Here is a 23,048-nt window from a genome sequence, read left to right on the forward strand (position 1 = left end):
CAAACCCCCAAAACTATGTTAAAAGAACATTATCAAGGTCAAAGCACTCAGAGGTTAGGAAATGCCTGAATTAAGGTTGCCTCTTAAACCTTAAGTCAGCCCTCTTGTGTGTATGCCTTATGGTAGTACGTGAGTATGTATTTAAAATCTGTATCATGATGCATATGCACACAGAACAGAATTAAGAAAACTTTTATTCAGGCATTTCCTCACTTGTGAGTAGATTTACTTTAATGACAGGTTTCAGAGTAGCAGCCGTGTTAGTCTGTATCCGCAAAAGGAAAAGGAGGACTTGTGGCACCTTAGAGACTAACAAATTTATTTGAGCATAAGCTTTCGTGAGCTACAGCTCACTGCATCCAATGAAGTGAGCTGTAGCTCATGAAAGCTTATGCTCAAATAAATTTGTTAGTCTCTAAGGTGCCACAAGTCCTCCTTTTCGATTTACTTTAAGTGGATTTTTTTATTTCAATGTGAGTTGCATGCATGCTTAAAGTTAAGCACATGCTTATGTACCTGTCTTGAACAGGGCCTAAGTTAGTTTCCTTGCAAAGACTACACTGAAAGTAAGTGGCTGTGATGTGATGCATGCTATTGTTCAAGTTTTAGCAGGAAAGACTCCTGCAGAAAGTTGGGCTACAGGATATGCTCAAACTTTTAGTTTCAGCCTCCAGGGGTCATTGCATGTCAGCTGTCTGTGTGCAGTTAGTAAAGCGACCCAACTGTAGAAAGTACTGAAATGGCTAAAGCAAGTTACTGGAAAAGACAGAAGGAGTCTGTTGCTAACCAAGTATCTATATGCATATGTCAAAAAACACAAATGTACCCTTCAGAAAATGTCATCGCTCTTTGTGATTTAAAAAAAAAAAAATAGAAAGCTGGGAAGAAACTAATTCACTTAGAAGACAGAACAATATCTTCTCAACTCCACTAAGCCATTGTAACATAGCAGAAAGACTTATCTGTCCTAACACCTCTTATCCCACATGTTTCAAAATCAAAACGTGTGAGTGTGTGTTCTCTATATTTAACTATCACATTTTTCTGGTCTCTCTCTGGATAACACTTTGCAAGAGAGTGTATAGAGCCCACAAAGAGAGCTCAGAATTAAACGTCCAAATCTCACAGGAAAATTATTTTGGGCTTCCTCAAGGCAGAAGTAATAACTTCTCAGGAGGCTGAATTGCTGCCTTCATATTCCTATTTATCAGCAAAAAAGAGGAAACCCCCTTGGTTATTTAAATAGTGATACTTTTCTCTTTTTAAATAAGCAGATGGGCTGGTTCTCATTCTTTGGCTAGAGTCAATCAACTTTGATTCCTATCACTATTTTCAGTATTTCACCTATTCATAATCTTTTACTGTTTTCAACTTTAGCCACAATTTCTAAGTAAGTACAAAGTAAATTTGAGAGGAAGAGATTTCTCCTACTGGTTTCAGGAAGGGAGAAGTTCATAGCAAGCAAACTCTTGATCTCTGGTGAGGACTTTATATTACAAAAATATAAGGGAACCCCATAGAGATGGGGATCAGAAAAGATATAAACCAACATATTTTGTATTACTGTGGCTGCAGTAAACTCCCACAGGTGCCACTGATTTATCTCCAAGCTCGTAATTTCCCCTTAGACTTCATGGTTTGATAACCAAATTTGGTCTTCCAGTTTCTTCCAGGTGGATGGCCAATATCCATCCTTAGCTCTCACATCACTTGGATGCCACCAATTCCCCTTCTCTTCTCAATTTTCCTCTTCAAGGTTGGATAACCTTATTCAAACACTCCACATGCTCCATTTCCCCCCCCCCCCCCCTTAAAGGTCACTTGCTAGCAGGTTAGTGATGAAACCAGATGCTAATTGTCCAAAGCCATGTTTTGACTGGGCCTTTTTGATGATGATGATGATGATGATAGATGTGTCGCTGAGCTCCCATGAACAGACAGCTTGGGCCACATCACTGAGGAACAAAACCAAAGCACGCTATATATTAAGTGGCTAGTGGGGATGGGTAAATGGGGAGGGGGGGAAAGGAGGAGGAAGGGGTTAGGGTGCCCAAACGTCCCATTTTAGCCAGGACAGTCCCTTTTTTAAGCCCTGTCCCGGCCGTCCTGATTTTTTTGGCAAAAGTGGGCATTTGCCGCATTTGCTCTTGCCAAACGGATCAAGCTGGCAAGAGTAAACGGGACAAATGCCCACTTTTGTCAAAAAAGTGGGGTGTGGGGGAATGTGCAGGGGAGGGGGTGAGCAGCGATGCCAGCCCCAGCCTTTGGGAAATATGGTCATCCTAGAAGGGGCTGAAAGAGAAATGAGTTGTCCTTTCCACAAAGAACCCTTTCAGCAGCAGTTTGAAGACATCTGGACACTTTAATCCACTTCCTGTCATAAAATCTAAATTGGAAACTGTCCAGTATTCCATGAATAGTTTTTGCAACAGAAAGTTGAGATTTAAATGCAAAAAAAGAAGTAAGAATTTTTTTAAATGGTAGGAAAAAAGTCCCCTGCTTTATTATTTCCCCCTATAATTTTGCTAAGAACTATTGTTCAAAGTGGAAGAACTCACTTCATAACTCCATTCACTGCAATTGTTGCTCTTAAAAATAAAGGGGGAGTTTAAACTCAGTGAGTGATATTCTTTTAGCAATAAGCCATTCCAGAATGTGGTTTGTACTTGTAGGAACTCACTGGGCAGGTGCACTTCTTGGGTGGCTGAAAATCTAGCCTATCTGAGACATATACCAATAACCTCAAAATAACAATATGTTCCCTCTGGTGTGACTTATGGCTACAGTATCACATTAATAAACTATATATTCATTAAGACAGAATTCTAAAATGTCCTACTACACTCAGCAACTGCTGAAAGATCTTACATTGCATTCCAAACCAGTGCTTGGTTACAGCCTGAAATGGTATTAAAATGAATGGCGGAAATGATCCCTATTGTAAACATCTTACTGAAATCACACCAGCCAAAACATTTTTTTCAGAAAAATGCTGGCACGCCACTAGTATGACTGTATCCAGATATTATTCCTACTGAATAGTCTACTGAATTCCTTATGAGGTGAATATATGTATGCTTATGAAACAGACTGGAAAACTAGTTAATGGAAACCAAATCTGCTTTTAAAACTGCCTGTCTCCACTTCTCCCTGCATATCTAAGGCAGAAAAACTCATGATTTGTGTAGCAAATCAACATACAGGAATGGGATAAGATGACATCCCTCAGCAGCCCAGAGATGGCAGTCTGATTCTTAACATAGCTTGTGAGGTCTGAACTGCAAATATTGTAATTAGCAGCTAGTTCTCAGATTTCAGACATTTGGCAAGGAGCTGCTGCAGCTCCTTGAGGCCAATGTCCTCGTGGGAACAGGAGGCAAGGAGAGAAGGGGCATGAGTATTATACCGCTGACCAAGCACACACCCAACTTCGGATCAATGGAGAGTGCACCAGAGGTGACAGTGCAGAAAATCTAAAGAGGAGGGGTGAGCAAATCTAGGGACTAACAGAAGGGATAAGAACCACAAATTCCATGCTCATCTAAACCACATAGCTAACTGGCACTTGCTCCCTCTCTCTCTAATATAGGATTTTTGTTTACTATATAGTAGGTCATGATGTTCTTCCAGAGGACAGGTAATACACCAGAGGCACTTAAATGAATCCTTAGCGAAGTCTCTTGCCTTCAGTCACAACAGTACCTTTTTTCTGTATGAAGGAAATCTGTATTTTTCTAAAGCAAGATGCCTGTAGCTCACGGAAGCTTACGCTCAAATAAATTTGTTAGTCTCTAAGGTGCCACAAGTCCTCCTTTTCTACCTGAAATAGTGTGTTCAGTTCCGGACACCAACTAACCAAGAAAATACTGATGAACTGGAGGGCGTTAGAGGACCGCAACAAAACAGATCATGAGGCTGGAGGGATTGACTTGTGACGAAAGACCAGAAGAGCTGAAATGTTATCAGCTTTGGTAAACGGAGACCTTAATAAATATTGAAACACCAAGGAGGGAGAGGCATTATTTAGAGTGGTACATGTGGATTATAGCCAGATGAACTGAAGAAAAAGAAAATTGAGGTTTAACGCTGCGAAAAAATTCTGAGATCTAGTTGGATGTAGCATAGCTTCCCAAGGGACGTGGTGGAAGTGCTAGAAAATATGCTGCCTGGGACAGCCCAGCCCTGGCAGAAGGATGGACTAGAGAGTCTTCTGTATGACCTTCTTGTCCCTGCTTTCTCTGATCCTGAATTTCTAAAAGAAAATCACAGGAATTGTTACTCCTTTAAATTAAAAAAGACAAAATCAGCCCTGGAATTATGAAGTAGATATTGTCTTCAAAGTGTTCACGACAGCCTTAGTGCTCTGACTGAACACTCAGGCGGGGCATAGAATTAGCTGGTTGAGTCTCTCAGACATTCCTATGAAGCGGTGATGAAGCTCCTCAGAGACCTGGCCTCAGATATTTCCCTAGTATCTAAATTGCTGTTTACCGTGCGCTGTCTCGGCACATTCCAGAAAGCAGTGATACCCACCATGGGAGAAAAGGATGCCAAGCACATCTTTGGCCTACATGCGAACGCCTCTAGTGCCTGTCTGCCCTTTCTGAGGCAAAAGAGTGAACAACATAGCCCTCTATACCTGAGATCCTCTTGAGAGAAACAGCCAGAAACAAATTGAAATGATAGTTGGTGTTCTCCTCAGGCTCTAAATGTCTTTCCTTATCCAACCTTACTGAAAGGAATCTAATAGAGCATTGCCATCTTCACCAAGAGAAAGTTTCCATGACAACAAATCACTGAGGAGCTGGTAGAGACTTGTGCAAGCCCCTGGTTAGCAGAGAAAGCCACAAAAGCAAAATTTAGGCTTCCATTTTAGTAAAAAAAAAGTAAGTTTCTAGCCCTTGTCTTCCAAAATGTGAACTGATATAAATCAACACAGCCAGGGGAGGTTGGCAGGTGCAGCAGGAGAATGGGTGAAGGGGAAGGTGTGTGCGTTGGGGTAAGATTCTGCCAAACACAGTCTGTGTGTCAAGGAAACCACTGAGCTTGGGCATAGCCAAAGAATGATCTCACATTCCCTCCCTCAAATCCTTAGGCCAGCTCTGTTTATAATGGCGTGATCAAGGCAATGGGAATCTGATACAGGAGTGGGGGGATGGAATTATTTGATAGGGCCTGACTGGAAATGTTAAGGCTGGCTCATCCTGTTGACAGTTTCAGCCCTCTCAGAGGCTGGGACTGAGCTGACAGGCTGCACCAGCTATTGCCAGGGCAGTTGCTACTGGGTAATCCCTTTCTGTGTTTCTATGCACCTGCCCCGACAAGAGCTTTCTAGAACACATGGGAGACATCAGATGTAGTCCCATGAAATCATCCTAGATGCAAGGAAAGGAAGCCAAGCTGCAGCTGCACTGAATGGCAATCCTGCAGCCCCTATCCCTTCCTGCCAGTGCTTGCCTGCCCAGACTGAAGAGCTGGCATTGGGAAGGCACCTGGAGCCCTGTTCTCTCACTCAACAGCCGGGGGAGGCCCATCTCCATCCACCAGTCTGGGGAGAACTTCTGCAGTCAGGGGAGAGCTACCCACCTTAAGAACAGAGGGGAAACTCCACCAGTGAGGCAGCTAGGGAAACAGAGGGTGGACGCTTGCCAGAACTGAGTCCTAAAGTCACCACCCCTTGCCACCATGTGAGAGTTTTAGCTGAAAACTAGGGGGGAACCTAATGATCCAGAGATGGACATGGTATAAGAAATTAGATTTAGACTAGATACCAGAAATGTTCATGGGTCCCTGACCTGTGCTTTCCCACAGCAATTACCAGATTTTAAAATTTAACTGTGGAGATAGGTAAATAAAACTCCTATTTTGCATATAAACTGTGGGCAGCTTTAAATGGAAAACCCCCTCAGAAACACAAATCAAAACTTATAGTTACGTTAATGTAGGCAACTGATTATTTGATATTGCATAAAGGGTACATTTTAGTGCCCTAGCATTAGACACGAAGTGAACTAAAACGCAAAGTGACAAGATGATTATGCTTATTTACTATCACTGACTTCAGCATGTCTATAGCGGTCTTGTTAAAAAAGACAAGCCTTAGGAAGTTATGCATAAAATACATTTTCTTCAGCTCTGTAAGGACAGCATAGCAAGAAATGAAAAGGTAAGCAGTGCAAGTATGAATGCTGGTTTGATTTTGTGGCACTACACTTACCAGAATTGTTACTAAGTGGCAGCTTTGTTAGATGTTAGAGACTGGGAAGAAGAGATGTGAGACTGTTTAACTATAGAATCCTGCCAGTCAACAGCATCTCAAGTCCACAAAGGGTATGTCTACTTTGCAATGAAAAACCTGGGGCTGGCCCAGGCCACTTATTTGGGCGCACAGGGCTCAGGCTAAGGGGCTGTTTAATTGCGGTGTAGATGTTCGGGTTCGGACTGGAGCCTGGGCTCTAGAACCCTGCGCGGTGAGAGGGTCCCAGAGCTCAGTCCGCAGCCCAAGCCTGAATGGCTACACCACAATTAAATGGCTCCTTGGCCCAAGCACTGTGAGTCCGAATCAGAAGGCATGGGTCAGCCACAGAGTGTCTAACTGCAGTGTAGACAAAACCTTACAGACTCCACTGAGTATATTTCCAGGTCTGCAGTCATCAAAAAGTTATTACTGCTGATAACTATTTCGTGACCTATGGGAAACATGTTTCAGTCCTAGTGCACAAGTATTTCATTTGGTACACTTACTGGCAGGCTCAGCAGAGAAGCCAGGGATTAAATGAATGTAGGCCTTCTTATTCCTAGGAGAAATCTAAGTGGCATAGATTGGAGGCAGATTGGCTGGGCTGTGTGAAAGAGCTCACAGTATTGTTGCCTATGCTGTATCTGTTCTATGGAGAGAGTACTTTGGTCTCCAGCTTGTTTCACTAGCACTGAGATAATTTAAAACAAATTACTTCCCTAAAATGCCAACATTCTTGCCAAGGTTGGCTTGGATAGGTTAGCACCCGACTTCTTGGAAGTGATGGACTTACAAGTATGAGCTACCGTATGTCAGACCGTTCCCAGAGAGTAGTTATCAGTGGTTCACAGTCAAGCTATAAGGGCATAACGAGTGGGGTCCTGTAGGGATCAGTTCTGTATCCAGTTCTGTGCAGTATCTTCATCAATTATTTAGATAATGGCATAGAGAGTACACTTATAAAGTTTGCAGACGATACCAAGCTGGCGGGGTTGCAAGTGCTTTGGAGGATAGGATTATAATTCAAAATGATCTGGACAAACTGGAGAAATGGTCTGAAGTAAATAGAATGAAATTCAATAAGGACAAATGCAAAGTACTCCACGTAGGAAAGAATGATCAGCTGCACACATACAGAATGGGAAATGACTGCTTAGGAAGAAGTACTGTGGAAAGGGATCTGGGGGTCATAGTGGACCACAAGCTAAATATGTGTCAAGAGTGTAACACTGTTGCAAAAAAACCCAAACATCATTCTGGGATGTATTAGCAAGAGTGTTGTAAGCAAGACACAAGAAGTAATTCTTCTGCTCTACTCTGCGCTGATTAGATCTCAACTGGCGAATTGGGTTCAGTTCTGGGCACCACACTTCAGGAAAGATGTGGACTAATTGGAGAAAGTCCAGAGAAGAGCAACAAAAATGATCAAAGGACTAGAAAACATGACCTATGAAGGAAGATTGAAAAAACTGGTTTCAGAGTGGCAGCCGTGTTCATCTGTATCAGCAAAAACAACGAGGAGTCCTTGTGGCACCTTCGAGACTAACAAATTTATTTGGGCACAAGCTTTCGTGAGCTAAAGCCCATTCATCAGATGCATGGAATGAAAAATACAGTAAGCAGTATAAATATTACAGCACATGAAAAGATGGGAGTTGCCTTACCAAGTGGGGGGTCAGTGCTAATGAGGCCAGTGCCATTAAGGTGGAAGTGGCCTATTCTCAACAGTTGACAAGAAGGTGTGAGTATCAGCAGAGGGAAAATTACTTTTTGTAGTGATCCATCCAGTCCCAGTCTTTATACTGCTGACTATATTTTTCACTACATGCATCTGATGCAGTGGGTTTTAGCCCATGAAAGCTTATGCCCATATAAATTTGTTAGTCTCTAAGGTGCCACAAGGACTCCTCATTGGGTTTTTTGTTTTTTTAAACTGGGTGTGTTTAGTCTGGAAAAGAGAAGACTGAGAGGTGACATGATAATAGTTTTCAAGTACATAAAAGATTGTTACAAGGAGGAGGGAGAAAATTTGTTCCTAACCTCTGAGGACAGGACATGAAGCAATGGGCTTAAATTGTAGCAAGGGAGGTCTAGGTTAGCCATTAGGAAAAACTTCCTAACTGTCAGAGTGGTTAAGCACTGGAATAAATTGCCTACGGAGGTGGTGGAATCTCCATCATTAGAGATTTTTAAGTGCAAGTTAGACAAACATCTGTCAGGCACAGTCTAGACAATACTTAGTCCTGCCATGAGTGCAGGGGAGTGGACTGGATGATCTCTCGAGGTCCCTTCCAGTCCTATGATTTTATACTTGCCCACCCTGCATTCTCGTCACTGATTACCTTAGAATCACAGACTGGTTTTAAACTTGTATTACTAGTTGTGAAAAAGCCCTTTAAAGGGTTGGTCCTGGTTACATACAAGAGCTGCTTGTATTCTGGGAATCTGAGCACACATAACACTTATTTAAAGAGCCCATTATCTTATCTAAGGTCAACAGAGCACCACATTTTTATTATGGGCATGAAATACTGGAATTAATCCCATTTTCCTTTTATAAAAAGACCACCAAGTCCCATTCTCTCTGCCTTTGTTTTTTGCATTGTTCATCATACTGAATGTGGAATGTCATTCTCCTGTACAGTGTCCCCCAACCTTTAGTGGGAGGACATTTTATCAGTATGGTTACTACTACTACTTCGTCGTTGCAAAAATTAAGTGTATTTTCAATAATCTCAGGGCCTTTTGGTTAAGATCAAGCATAGTATCACTAGCAGAGATGTCCTCCAGTAGGGGTGCAATTTTTTCAGTCTCTTGTGTTTATAAATTGGCAAATAAATTGGCTGTATTTATTTCCCAATAAAAATCACAGAATGTTACACTTTCAGAATATTGTTAACTCACTACTTACATTTTCTCAAAAAAAGCACAAATACCATCCCCCACCCCCATCGATGGTTTTGATGTATTTTTTGTTAGGAAATAATACAATTTATTTGAAAATGTATGATGTACCCATCTTGGGATATTTTTGGATGATGTTTCCAAGCACGCGCGGCCTTGACACCTGCTAGACAATATAATGAGTCCAGGGAATGAATTCTCAGCTCCTGTGGCACTTGTACTAGTTCGGTAAGGAAAAGGAATACTTTTTTGCATAATACATTCATTTTTGCAGTATGCTCTGAGCACAGAAAAACCTCATAATGTCACTCAGTCGATTATATGAACAGCAGCCGTTGTGTCCATGTGATGGAAAAAGCCAGGAAATAGGTTTCTTAGCATTGCTGTAATACATAAATATGATTGTTGGTGGCTGATGCCCTCCTGCTGGGTGCTTCATGCTACATCATATGCATGTCATGTTACGTTAGACTGGACACAAAGAACAGCCAGGGAAAAGGAAAAGAGCAATGCTTTATCCACAGGGGAAGCTATAAACACAGATTTTATAGGCGAAAACTGACTCCCCAAGACTTGCTTCTTCCACAATGCCTGAAGTAGGGATGTAGTAAATAAATAAATACATAAATAAAATAATATTAATAATTAATATACAGAAGGGGGGAAACGTAGTTTATTTTGGACATCCATATGTGCTCAGGCCTAACCTGAATAACCATGTCCTAGTAGTGCTGCACCCTACGGTTGCATCCTATCTAACATTGAGTTTAAAATCTTTAGGCAAGGCACCCTTGGTTTGAAGTGTCAAAAGAGTCCCATGTTCAAAAGCAATTTAGGCCTGGATCTTCAAAGGTGTTCCGGCACTTGGGAGTTCAATGGGAGTTAGACGCCTAAATACGTTTGAGGATCTGGGCCTTAGGAAACTAAGTCCCATTGAAAGTCAATGCTATTTAGATGCCTATGTGCCTATGTCACTTTTGAGAATGGATCTTAGGGTCACAGGCGCCAACTTTCCTTGGCGCCGGTGGGTGCTCGCGCCCCCCAGCCCCGACTCCACCCCCTCCCTGCCCCTATTGGACTCCTCCCCAAATCCCTGTCCCAGCCCTGCCTCTTCCCGAGACCGCCGCGTTCCTCCTCCTCCCCCCTCCCTCCCAGCACTTGCCACGCGAAACAGCTGTTTCAGGGGAGAAGCAGGAAGCAGCGGCGCGCTCAGGGGAGGAGGCGAAGGCAGAGGTGAGCTGGGGCGGGGGGGGGGGGCGGGGAGCTGCCGGTGGGTGCAGGCACCCACCAATTTTTCCCCGTGGGTGCTCCAGCCCCGGAGCACCCACAGAGTTGGCTCCTATGCTTAGGGAATGTCTACACTGGAGCTGGAGGTGTAATTTTTCAGCCTTCATAGACATACCCGTGCTAGCTCTGATGGAGCTGGTGTGCAAAAAAATAGAAGTCTAGCCACAGTGGCATGAGTGGTGGGAGGGGTTAGCTATTCTAATATGTACATAGGTTCTCAGACGGGATCATACTCAGGGCAGCTAGCCCATCTCTCCACTTGCACCGCCACCACCACCATTTTTAGCATGTTAGCTTGATCATAGCTAACGTGTGTATGTCTATTTGAGCTGGAAATTATATCTTCCAGCTCCTGTACAGACATACCATTAGGCTTCTAAGTCACTTAAGGTTATCTCTGTAAATGGATGTAGGTGCCTAAATGCCATTTTAGGTGCACAGGTGTGAAATTTAGATCCTCAACTCCCCTACTTGGCTGCCACCTAACTCTGTAGGCACGTATGTTTCCATTGGTAAAGTCCCCTGGGGCCCTAATTTCTGACGGTGGGCATGCACAAAGCCACCTAAGTCCTGACTCCCAAGCTGCTTGGCACCTAAGTCCCTGCTCTGATGACTATTTAAGAATTTAAAGGATCTAGCCGTTAGGTGCTTTTGAAATTTTTAGTCCCCGGGTTTTTCTATTTGTTCTGTAAGGCATGTAGCACTCGCCTGGGCACTGTAAACATAACTAATAAAAACAGTGCTGGATCTTCATAGTCCACCTGTCTTGTGGATTTTCTATCCTGCAGGGTGAATTCCATTGAACAACATCTGTGAGTTCCTGCAAAAAAGACCTTCGCTTCCTTTGGGACAAGAGGAATTTCAACAACAGTAATAATAATCCATTAAATGAATGGCATTGTTTTAGGCATGAAGTGACATTTGATGGCATAACAAAATTTTAGTGCACTGTATAATGTATAGGGTATCCATATCTGTGTTGTTTTTCTTTCTGTCCCCACCTTGAACCCACCCCTTCTAGCTAAATAACCAGGGGTATTAATGAGTGTCATTTGCCTTGAGTGAAGGATCCAGACCACTGAATCTCCAGGTTAATATATTACATACTGTTACCAACCCCGTCCAGCATTGCTATCACAAACACCTTTTCCTCAGCCTTTTATTAAAGACATCTTTACATTCAGCCCCTTTGGTTTACTTATTTTGTGGTATAGACATTTATATCCTGACATTTATTTCTTTTTTAAATTGTGAAATGCTGATCACTTACCGATCATTGGAGACTCTATAAAACTCCATGCATTAGTCTGAGGGACATATGACTGAAGGACTCCAGCGGCACGACCAGCTTCATTCACCCCACCAAACACGTAGATCTTGCCACCACAAACAGTGGCAGCTGCAGAATGCACAGCCTTTGGCAGAGGAGCTATTGTCTCCCACTGATTGGTGATTGTGTCATATCTAAAACAAAAGCAAAAGGAGTAAGTCCAGATAATACAGTGATGGATGTGTTGTAAATGCATGACAGATTGACAGATAAAACATACAGAGAGATAGGCAGCTAGGCAGACAGATAAAACAGACCTGAAAACATACCTTCTAACACCAAAGCAATCCAACTGTTTTGGTAGATAATGCCATTAATGCTGCTTTCTAACCTTTAAGAAGATAATGATAAAGGCACAGAGAAAACCAGATCTATTTCTTCATATGCCTCTCAAGCCTAATTATTGCTTGAGCTAAAGAAACTCAGGACACCTTTGTCAAGATGACTTCCACTAATTAATTTCTATTAATTGGAATACAGTAAGATTATTCTTGCAAATCATTGTGGTGATATCCAACAGCAACCAGAGGCAGGGAATTGTAAATATACTTGAATTGTTTAGCTTGTGAAGCTCATCTCATCATCAAACATAATACAACATGATAGCTCTTTTTACTCTAGTTAACTAGCCATTAATGCACATTTTGTGCATGTGTAAATTGCCTCCATTTAATTGCCACCGTATGTATCAAGCTACTACTACACTTCATTGCAGGATATTGCAAATGTTAATGGGGAGTTTGCTACTGGAATAAGATTTCCTCATTGCATCCATTTTTAACATGTCGCGCAACAGAAAAGAATATTCATTAGAGCACTAAATTAGTTTTAAGGTCATCAGTATCTGATTTAATTAAGCCATTGACCATAAGGATGTGTAGTTAATAAACAATGGATTAAGATTCATTTTAGACAACGTCCCAAGATCAGACATCTATTTTTTTAAATAATGTGGCAGTGATCCAAATAGCTCCAGTAAAGTGAGCCTGGGAGACAGTGGAAAACAACATGGTTCAATATTTCCATGAAATGGCACATTCAGTCAAATAGTAGTTGCCTAAATGGCAGTAACTCGGAACAGTTGATGACAAACACACAAGCCTTCATCACCCATTTAGAGCTTTGGCTCCTGATCATAGGACGGATGCTTATAACATGCAAATACTCTAGATTCCTGGTCTTCAGAATCTCTTTCTGAAACTGATATATTTGTTCCTAGTGATATTCTCCCTTTGTGACACATCTCTCAGTCTGCCGGGGTATGTCTGCACAACATCGGGGAGTGAGCCTCCCAGCCCAAGCCCACAGACTTGTATTGGTCAGGCTTGCGTAAGAGCGCTAAAACCAGCTGTGTAGCGACTGTACTCTGACACTACAACTTGGGTGGCAGCTTGAACTCTCAGGCTGCGGTGACAGGGCGGGTTTGAGAGCCCAAGTTCCAGCCTGAGCTGGAACATCAGAGCGCTGTCTGTGTGGCTATTTTTAATGCGCTAATGCAAGCCCCACCCACACAAGTCTGTGGACCCAGCCTGCTCCCAGAGGCAGTGTAGACATACCCACAATGTCCAAACGTGGAACCAAACAAGAGATAAAAGACAGGTAATAGTGCAAGGAGCATAAACTGACAGGAACTGATTTATTTTGCACTAGTAACATTTCAATAAAAATAACTGATCACTATTAATAAATTAATAAAAATGAAAAACCAAAATGGAGGTACATTTTAACCAACTAAAATGAGGGAATTTCCATATAATAAAGAGTACTGAGAAGTGCACTTTCTAAAGATTTTCAACTTAATGGCACAGAAAAAAACAGAATCATTAGAAGAAACAGAAAAAATATCAAATAATATGGAGGCAGGAACATATGATGGGGCTATGATGTACTAGATCTAATTTTTAAAGTTTGGTGCCAAAAATAAGGTACCAACTCTGCATTTAACTACTAAAAGCATCACTTAAAAACTTACGATATAATTGCACAGTGATATAAACCTCACGTTTGTATGCAATACTAATAGAATCACAGTACTGGAAGGGATCTTGAGAGGTCATCTAGGTCAGTCCCCTGCACTCATGGCAGGACTAAGTATCATCTAGACCATCCCTGACAGGTGTTTGTCTAACCTGCTCTTAAAAATCTCCAGTGACAGAGATTCCACATCCTCCCTAAGCAATTTATTCCAGTGCTTAAGCACCCTGACAGTTAGGAAGTTTTTCCTAATGTCCAACCTAAACTGCCTTTGGTGCAATTTAAGCCCATTGTTTCTTGTCTTATCTTCGGAGGTTAAGAAAAACAATTTTTCTCCCTCCTCCTTGTAACAAACTTTTAGGTATTTGGAAACTGTTATCATGTCCCCTCTCAGTCTTCTTTTCTCCAGACTAAACAAACTCAATTTTTTCAATCCTCCCTCATAGGTCATGTTTTCTAGACCTTCGCTCATTTCTGCTGCTCTTCTCTGGACTTTCTCCAATTAGTCCACATCTTTCCTGAAATGTGGCACCCAGAACTGGACACAATACTCCAGTTGAGGCCTAATCAACACGGAGTAGAGTGGAAGAATAATTTCTTGTGTCTTGCTTACAACACTCCTGTTAATACATCCATCCATCCCAGAATGATGTTTGCTTTTTTTGCAACAGTTTTACACTCTTGACACATATTTAGCTTGTGATCCACTATGACTCCCAGCTCCCTTTCTGCAGTAATATTCATGGCAATATTCACTCTCATCCTAAAAAATAGATATGGACAAAATTGTATAATAAAAATAGTTTGATACACTGCTGGCGGGATACATGTAGCTACCTCTTGTCCCCCAATAATTCTAGTATTGGTAATTGATCTGTTCCCATCCCTGATTTTATAATGAAAACAACTGATTAATCCTCTTTTTCTTCTTTGCCTTCATCTTGTCCTGGCAATCAGTGTCAGCAGGTCTTGTTCTTCATCTTCAAACATTCTTGTCAAGTGTCTTCCAAGCTGAAAACAACCCTCTTCATGTCCTTCTTAGCATCTTGAACCACCTTCTTCTAGGTCTTGCTCATGGTCTTTGTCATGTGATTACTAGTTCTTGTACTCTTTGGCCAACATATCCCACATCTCGTCATCTCACATGACCCAGCCATTGCTGTATGCAGTGTTGTTTTAGCAGTGTCGGTCCCAAAATATTAGAGAGACAAGGTGGGTGGTGAGGTAATATCTTTTATTGGACTAACTTCTCTTGGTGAGAGAGACAAGCTTTCAAGCAACACCGAGCTCTTCCTCAGATCTGGGAAAGGTACTCAGAGTGTTGCAGCTAAATACAAGATCAAACAGACTGTTTAGCATAAGTAGTTAGCACTTTATTCTAAGGGATCACATTCTAAGGGACCATTCAAAGTGAAATGGCCCATTATGACCCAGCCATTTCAGTGGATACTCCCTCAGCTTTTCTGTGTTGGGGGCTACCTGCATCATGGCTCATACCATTTCATTGTGTAGCCTATCAGCTCTTGTCTTACCCCAGTGCCCACCTGAGTATTCTCATTTTGTCAGCATGCAGTAGTTGTTCCTTTCTCTTCCTCGCTGACCAACATTCCGACCCATAGCATCTGTTTGTGCGATAACATATCTTTAGAAAGATATGCGGTCTTGATTTAAAGGCTTCAAGTGATAGAGAATCCACCATGTCCTTAGGTAACTCGTCCCATGGTTAATTACCATCACTGTAAAAGTATGTGCCTTATTTCTCTAGTCTCAATTTCTCTAGCTTCAGCTTCCAACCATTGGATCTCATGCCTTTTTCCGCTAGATAAAAGAGCTGTCTACTATCAAATATCTCTTGTCCAGGTAGCACAGACACTTGTGGAACATAATCATGTCACCTCTTAACCTTCCCTTTGATAAGCTCAGTAGTTTGATCTTCTTAAGTGTCTCTCTGGCATGTTTTCCAAACACCAGATCATTCTGGGTTAACTTCAGTCAACTCCTAAAGTGTCCCCACAAGGATTTACACTGAATTAACTACATTGGTTTAAAAACAGAATAAAGCTAAATGAATGCAACTTTCTTGTGCAGAGAAGAATCACAACCAGTTTATCCCTTGGCTTTCTGCTCTTTTCTATTTACATTCTTCTTTTCATTCTTGTTATCTCCACCTTTAACTTTAACTGCCACTTTTACAATAGTGGTGACTATCTTCTGACACTCTATTCAACTGCTTACAGCCAAGAGAATTAACCTAAAAAAATATCCATCTTGATCTCTTTGCTTGACTCAGACCTCTCATTTGACTCTGCTGTTTACAATAGTAAATTAAGACTTAATTTACTGGATACCATCCACCCAAAGGTTTCCCTCTGCAAAATTGCTCACAGTACTTCTGGCTCTCTACTATGCCAATGCTAGCTCCTGCTTTCCTGTTTCCAAGCCTGTCCACACCATTCTCTGGTGGCGGGCCTACCCAAACACTGTGGCTCTATTGGCCTCATCCCAGTTTATGGACTAGACCTGCAAAATAAAAATAACCCTTCTTGTTTTGAAAATTCTGCATTCCCCAGTTTTCCCTCGTAGGATTGATCTTTCTCTCACCTCACTCATCTCATTTAGCTAGTGCTTTCTTTCTCTTCCTTTTCCCACAATCTCAGCATTAATGGGAAGACAGGCTTTACTCTGCAACTTCTGTCCTTTGGAGCAGCTCTCTGCCTTATGAACTCTCCAACTCTTTTCATACCTTATCTGAAAACACGTTTTCCCCCCTTTTCCTCGGCCTCTTAATTTCTCTCCTTCTAAAGTTAAACAGCCTTATGACTGAATGCTTTAATTTATTCACATTATAAAGTCTTTATGTTATCATTATCAGTAGTTTATAGACCACCAACCCTTCACTATCTTATACATTATTTAACTTTGGAATACAATTTTCAGGAAGGATGCTATACAAAATAGAGCTTCATTGCGTAGTATCGATCTGCACTCCAGATGGCTCACATGATGTTTAAAATCATATTAATGGTTTTGCTTTTTCATTTCCTTCTGACTGTTCTGAAGATCTTAATGAACTATTCTTGGACAAGGTTCTAGATATAATTTTGTTAAGACATCAATATAACACTGGGTTTTGAAACAGTGTGTAAAGTGACAATTACAGATTATTTTTATATTTAATTTTTTAAACTGTATTCCATGTGCATATATAAATTGAAGAAGTCAGCCAATTTTAGATAAATCTAGAGGCCCTGTATCAGAACAACATGCTTCATCGTTCAACACCCTTCAGACAGATAATTACTATGAAGTATCCAAATCCATAAACATTTAGCCATATATATAGTCAGCATATACAGCCTTTTCAGCTCACGTATTAGGAAGCCCCATCCATTATCCAGAAACCCAGTTCATAGATCCTCTTCATTCCTCCATCCGTTATTTATATACAAGCTACAGAATACTCCTGGGGGGATTCTGCGGGACCGTGCACCAGCAGAAAACGCTCATTCCCGCCCCGCAGAATTCCTGTACTTCCTTGGAGAAAATGGCAGGAAAGCCACATATGTGTGTGTGGGGGGATGACCATGGATGCAGTTTTTTGGGGGTGACTACACCCCCAACAGTGGTGAGGCATGGGGGGGCAAACAGGGTTACATGCCACTGACCCCCCTCATTTCTGCAAGTGCAGAGCTGCCCAGCTGAAGGAAAGAGGCAGTGGGGAAGGAAGGGGGGGGGGTGGAATAGGGCAGGGGGAAGGGAATGTGGGAGTGAGGGAAGGGGGATGGAGAAGAACAGGGGACAGGGAAATCACGGGGAAGCGGGAGTCCGGCATGCGGTGTCCCCTTGGCAGCAGCTGGGCTCCCCTGATAAGCAGGCCCATTGAACGCTCACCCTAAGAAGCCCTACCCTCCTACATCTAGACCTTTCACAACAAGTCCGTGCCCACACCCAGGCCCCGCCCTCGCTGAGCCCCAACCACCTTCACCTGGATCCCCTGCAGTGTCCCATTGCCCCTGCACCCGAAAACCCCCAACGAGCTCCTGTGCATCCAGATCTCCTACTGGCAGGGGTGAAAGTAAGTCCACTGACTTACCGGTATGCTGGGGCCAGCTCTGGCCCCCGGAAGGGGCAGGGCTGAGGGGGTCAGAGCCAGCCCCAGACCACCCTGTAAGGTAAGTGCACCCCCTTCTCCGCCCCCCCTCCCCCACTGGGGTAGCAGCAGCAGCCCAGGGCTCCTGGGGCTATTTAAAGGGACCGGGGCTCCACTGCTTCTACTGCCCCGGTCCTGTAATTAGCCGCCAGAGCCCTGGGGAAGTGGCGAGGCTCCGGCGGCTATTTAAAGGACCGGGGCGGCAGAGGCAGCTGGAGCCCCGGCCCTTTAAATAGGTCCTGGAGCCCCCACTACCCCAGGGCTCTGGGGGCTATTTAAGGGACCTGCGGCTCCCCTGCTTCTACCACCCCAGTCCTTTAAATAGCCCCTGGAGCCCTAGTGTAGCGGCAGCGGGGCGCCGGTGGCTATTTAAAGGGTCGGGGCGGTAGAAGCAGGGGAGCCCCAGGCCCTTTAAATAGCTGCTGGAGCCCTGCAGCTGCTACCCCAGGGCTCCAGCAGCGGGGCTCTGGAGGCAATTTAAAGGGCCTGGGACTCCAGCCACTGCTGGGAGCCCCAGGCCCTTTAAATTGGCCCCTGGGGAAGCCGGGCTGCCCCAGTACGGTGCACCGGCTCTTGCCGGTACGCTGTATCGGGGCGTACCAGCTTACTTTCACCTCTGCCCACTGGGCTGCCCGGACCCAGATTGCCCTACACAGAAACCTCTCACCCCACACCTGGATCCCCCCATACGAAGCCCCTCCACACTTGGATCCTGGTGGGCTGGGCCTGCCTGTCTACACCTGGTGCAGAGGGGCATGGCCCTTGTTCTGTGTCAAGGTCAGGTGCAGCCTCACTGCCGAGTCCCTGTACTGGGGGAGGTTGGGGCTTCAGGGTGCTCTCCCACCTCAATGCAGCCAGCGGTCTGTGCTACCCACTGCCATGCAGGAGCCCCATTTATTTATTGACAAATAAAATTTGCAGAATTTTAAAATATTGTGCACATAATCTTTAATATTTTGGCACAGAATTTCCTCAGGAATAACAGAAGCAGACAGGTTGGTGTGAAAATCTCTCACCTAAACATCTAGAGACTTATTTCCTGTTACAGTCAAAATTGCCAGAGGGGCTCGACTGAGAACTGTAGTGTCATTGCTATTTCCTTAAAACCCTTCTTCCAAAAACATAGCTCAACAATCCAATCCCACAGAAGATGAGTCTATGTGCTTAAAACATCCATTTCACAGAGTGAGTTTATGATTCAGCTCAGCTGGTATGTACAAATTATTTCAATAAATTAATAAATTATAATACATTACACATTCTGTTTATTTATATATCTATTTAGGTTTTAAGAAGGTTGCCCATCATAGTGGCACCTGCTTGGCTCTTTAAAGACATATTAGAAAACAAAGGATGAAATCTTGAACCCACTTAAGTCAATAACAAAGCTCCCATTTACTTCAGTGGTGCCAGGATTTCACCCAACGGCCAACACCCCATAGAGATTACAGTTTAAATAAAGTACAGACAAAGGAGCAGGGAAGGGATGATTCCATAACTCACCCTATGGAGTCCAAAGAAAATTGCTCCTAACTGCATTAGTGCTTTCTGGATAGCACAAAAGACATTTAGCAAATGACCATCCATATGCAATCCCCATACATGAATTATACACAGTGCAGGTAGCAGCACCTGTACTTAAGGATGCAGGACACTTTCCATAAGACCCTGAAATCAGCTGATTATAATTTAACCAAACTTTAATCATTTGAGATGAGATTTTCCATGCTGGATGTTTGCCTTAGACTGGAATTTTCTGAAAATTTCGGTAAAACAATTCAGCCATCTCTCAGAGTGATATTAAGGAAACTAAGATGTTATGTTCATGTTAAAAAATTCTCAGAACCATTTTACTGAACTTCTCTACTGCCGTCTTGCTTTGGAGTAGGGACTTGAAATTTGGCAGGGGCGGGGGTCACCTGGGTGTCTGGGAGGTGCCTTTTGCCATTCCCATGAAAATCTGCCCAAATTTGACGAAGTTATGATCACCTGTGGAAAAAAATAGTATTTGCTCATGTAATTAAAGGCTGTATTGTTGCCCCTTTTAAATCCAAGCGGCTAGGCAAAGTTTGGGAGTCTGGGGATGATCAGGTTGGAAGCAGAAATTGGCGATAGTCAGTTACCTCTTTGATGCAGTTTTGTTTGTTTACCAAGAATGTACAAAGCCCTGTCTCAGAATGCTGAGGGAACAGGACCGGCTCTAGGCACCAGCAAAGCAAGCACGTGCGTGGGGCGGCACAATCCCAGGGGCGGCATTCCGGCCATCCTTTTTATTTTATTTTTTTTGCTTGAGCAGTTGCGCTCTCGGAGCTTGGGGCGGCAAATGTTTTGCTTGGGGCGGCAAAAAACCTACAGCCAGCCCTGGAAGGAACCAAGAGCAGTTTCTTAGTTTACAGGCCCCCAAATCCCTTTACCCAATATATACCAGATCCAAAAGCTTTCTCTCTAGTTTTTCCAGGGTCACACTGTGCTCGCAGGCACTGTTTACTTACTGCTTGGCTTTCTTGCTTTATTTTCCTCTTGCAGTCTTGTCTGTTCCCACCTTTTCTCTGTGTGAGTGTTTTTCTCAGACTCTCACTCACCCCCACACCGCTGGTCACAATATCCAGCCTCTGCCTCCATGGTGTTATTTTCCGGGCAGACTCTATTAGGCTTTGTTTTAGGTGTGGCCTCTTAACTATCTTAAATGGAGGCATCAGCTTGAACAAGGTTTTTTTAACTCAACCCGTAACATGGTTTCACCCAGCTCACAACAGTATCATAATGTATACTCACAAAGAGGCTGACTAAAAACTGCACAGACAATCTTAATTCTGGAACTTCCTAACTTTTGAGTACTTGACTTTGCAATTTCAACATTCTTATAATGCAGTGTTTTGTATGTAATACTATCTAGTCTGGGTAATAAATGATCTAAAGGCATAGATGGTCTCCTGAGACTGTATTTCTGTGCCCCATCCAAAGCAAACTTGACACATTCAAAGAGCAATGTCCAATCCACACTATAGTGGAAACTGTAATCTCTCCATTAGTGCAGGTCATAACCACACCCACCCACACACAAGGAAGGAACTGGGAAGTTCCGAGTTGGGTTTTAATTGTGCATGTGACATCAGAAAATTGAGCAATTAAATTAACATTATTCTGAACATTAATGATTCTCCTGAAAGAGATGACCCAAATTCAAAATGCCTCATTGCTCATAAGACTTGGAACAATTATTCCATCTGCCTTCAATTTTCTGAGTACCTGCTAAAATTAGGATGTTGGGGCAATTGGGAGATGTTTCAGTTTGAATAATGTCAGTCTGTGGATTGCAGTTTTTAAGGTGAACTTTTTCTCTCCTCACTTTTCTACTGTTAAAAGCCCAGAATGTCAATTCCAAAACCAAATGCATAACACACACCCACACAAATGATTTAAGCAATGAAACTAACACACTCTTTAATCCCTCTCCTTCACTTTAATTTTTAAAAACTTCTGATCTCCCAGCATAATCCAAAAGGGACACACAATCTGGGCATGCACTCTGTTCTACTGTTGCTTCTCATAAGTCACTTTTATCGATAATAGCACATTAATTACATTTGCAAATTTAACAAATCCCCATCACAAGGGCTAACCTACCCCTGCAGAAATGATATCATAGAATATCAGGGTTGGAAGGGACCTTAGGAGGTCATCTAGTTCAACCCCCTGCTCAAAGCAGGACCAATCCCCAATTTTTGCCTCAGATCCCTAAATGGCCCCCTCAAGGATTGAACTCACAACGCTGGGTTTAAGCAGGCCAATGCTCAAACCACTGAGCTACCCCCCCCCCCATAATATGGAGAAACCCTGCTATTCTACTGGATAAGCATGCATAACAGGCCTACGCTAGCCTTCCTTTTTTAAACTGTAAATATTCTAGCATGCTCAGTTTAAGGGTTGTTGGGACCTGAGCCACAAAACCTTTCATCAAAACGTGTGTGTCCCTGTGAGACCACAATGTGCAGGCACCACGTGGTGTCAGGTTAAGGTCATTCTTACAGTGCTGCCAACCCCAAGAGTTCCAAGTCATGAGAACTGCCTTAAAATCATGAGATAAAAAAATACATTAGGGGTTCTCTTATTAGCCTTCTGGCTTCTGAGCCATTAGGGTGCATGTTGTCAAGCTTTTCTCCACAAGGGCTAGAAATTCAGTGGAGCTATGACATGTGCTCCTCACCTTTAAAATGTAAGCTCAGATTCTAATGCAATCGTATGACTCTGGGAGCTGGGGATTTAAGAAAAATACCAGATATGATGAGACGTGTGATAACAATCCCAAGAGTCATAAGACTTATTCTGGGGGCTGGGGGCTGTTCTTAAAGGACAGGGGGTCTGGGGAATCATAGAATTGTAGAACTGGAAGGGACCTCGAGAGGTCATCTAGTCCAGTCCCCAGCACTTGTGGCAGGACTAACTGTTAGTAATACTATTAGTATTAGGAAGGACCGACTTTGCCTAATTCTCAGCCTACACAGTCCCTGGTTTTGGAAATACAAACTGTTCCTTTTTTTGTTGATGGTCTGCTTAAGAGAGAACATGAGAATCAGAGCGGAGAAAGAAACAGACTGGGCAAAAGGACATACTCTAATCAAAACTAAATACAGGCTATTAGTGCACACAGGACACCTGCTTGCATCAGTGTCATTCCTCTTTATCTAAAAGAGGATTTAAAAAAGAAACAAACGCCTACACTTCCCTTGTGAAAAAAGCATGACTTTAAATTATAGGAGAAGAGGTTTGGGAATTTGAAGAAATTTTGCAAACCCATGAAACAGTTCTAGTTCCCCTGGGCCCACTCATCATCAGCTTGGAGTATACAGCATGCACAATGCTAGCAAAATCCATTTACTCTTCACTATTTATGCTGCTTGTTTACTTCCTGTGTTCTGTAATTCACTGAGAGAATCAACAAAGTCAGTTTTATTTTTGTTCATTTCACCTCTGCAATGATGGGATTGCAAACACTGCACGGAAAGGTTGACTCGCAGACATGCGAAGTGTCACAGTAGTTGATCATGCAATTACAGCATGATCCTACAGCACAAAGAGGTAGGTTTAAGGTTGCAGAGGCATTTCTTATTACATTATAGGTGGGGCTGCTTATAGCCCCACCTATTATTAAGGTTGCCTGACAC

The 23,048-nt window shown here is 42.9% G+C and overlaps 1 protein-coding gene across 5 annotated transcripts in view; it reads right to left on the reverse strand.

The window, feature by feature from the left end:
* KLHL29 (kelch like family member 29) overlaps window positions 1-23,048 on the reverse strand; it is a 571,650-nt gene that overhangs the window by 22,096 nt on the left and 526,506 nt on the right. For all 5 annotated transcript variants that reach the window (XM_074947522.1, XM_074947521.1, XM_074947520.1 and 2 more), the window contains one exon: window positions 11,700-11,893. In XM_074947522.1, the coding sequence (XP_074803623.1) occupies window positions 11,700-11,893 (194 nt within the window). The remainder of the gene's footprint in view (window positions 1-11,699; window positions 11,894-23,048) is intronic.

This window comes from Natator depressus, chromosome 3, assembly GCF_965152275.1.
Source record: "Natator depressus isolate rNatDep1 chromosome 3, rNatDep2.hap1, whole genome shotgun sequence".
Classification (NCBI taxonomy): Eukaryota; Metazoa; Chordata; order Testudines; family Cheloniidae; genus Natator; species Natator depressus.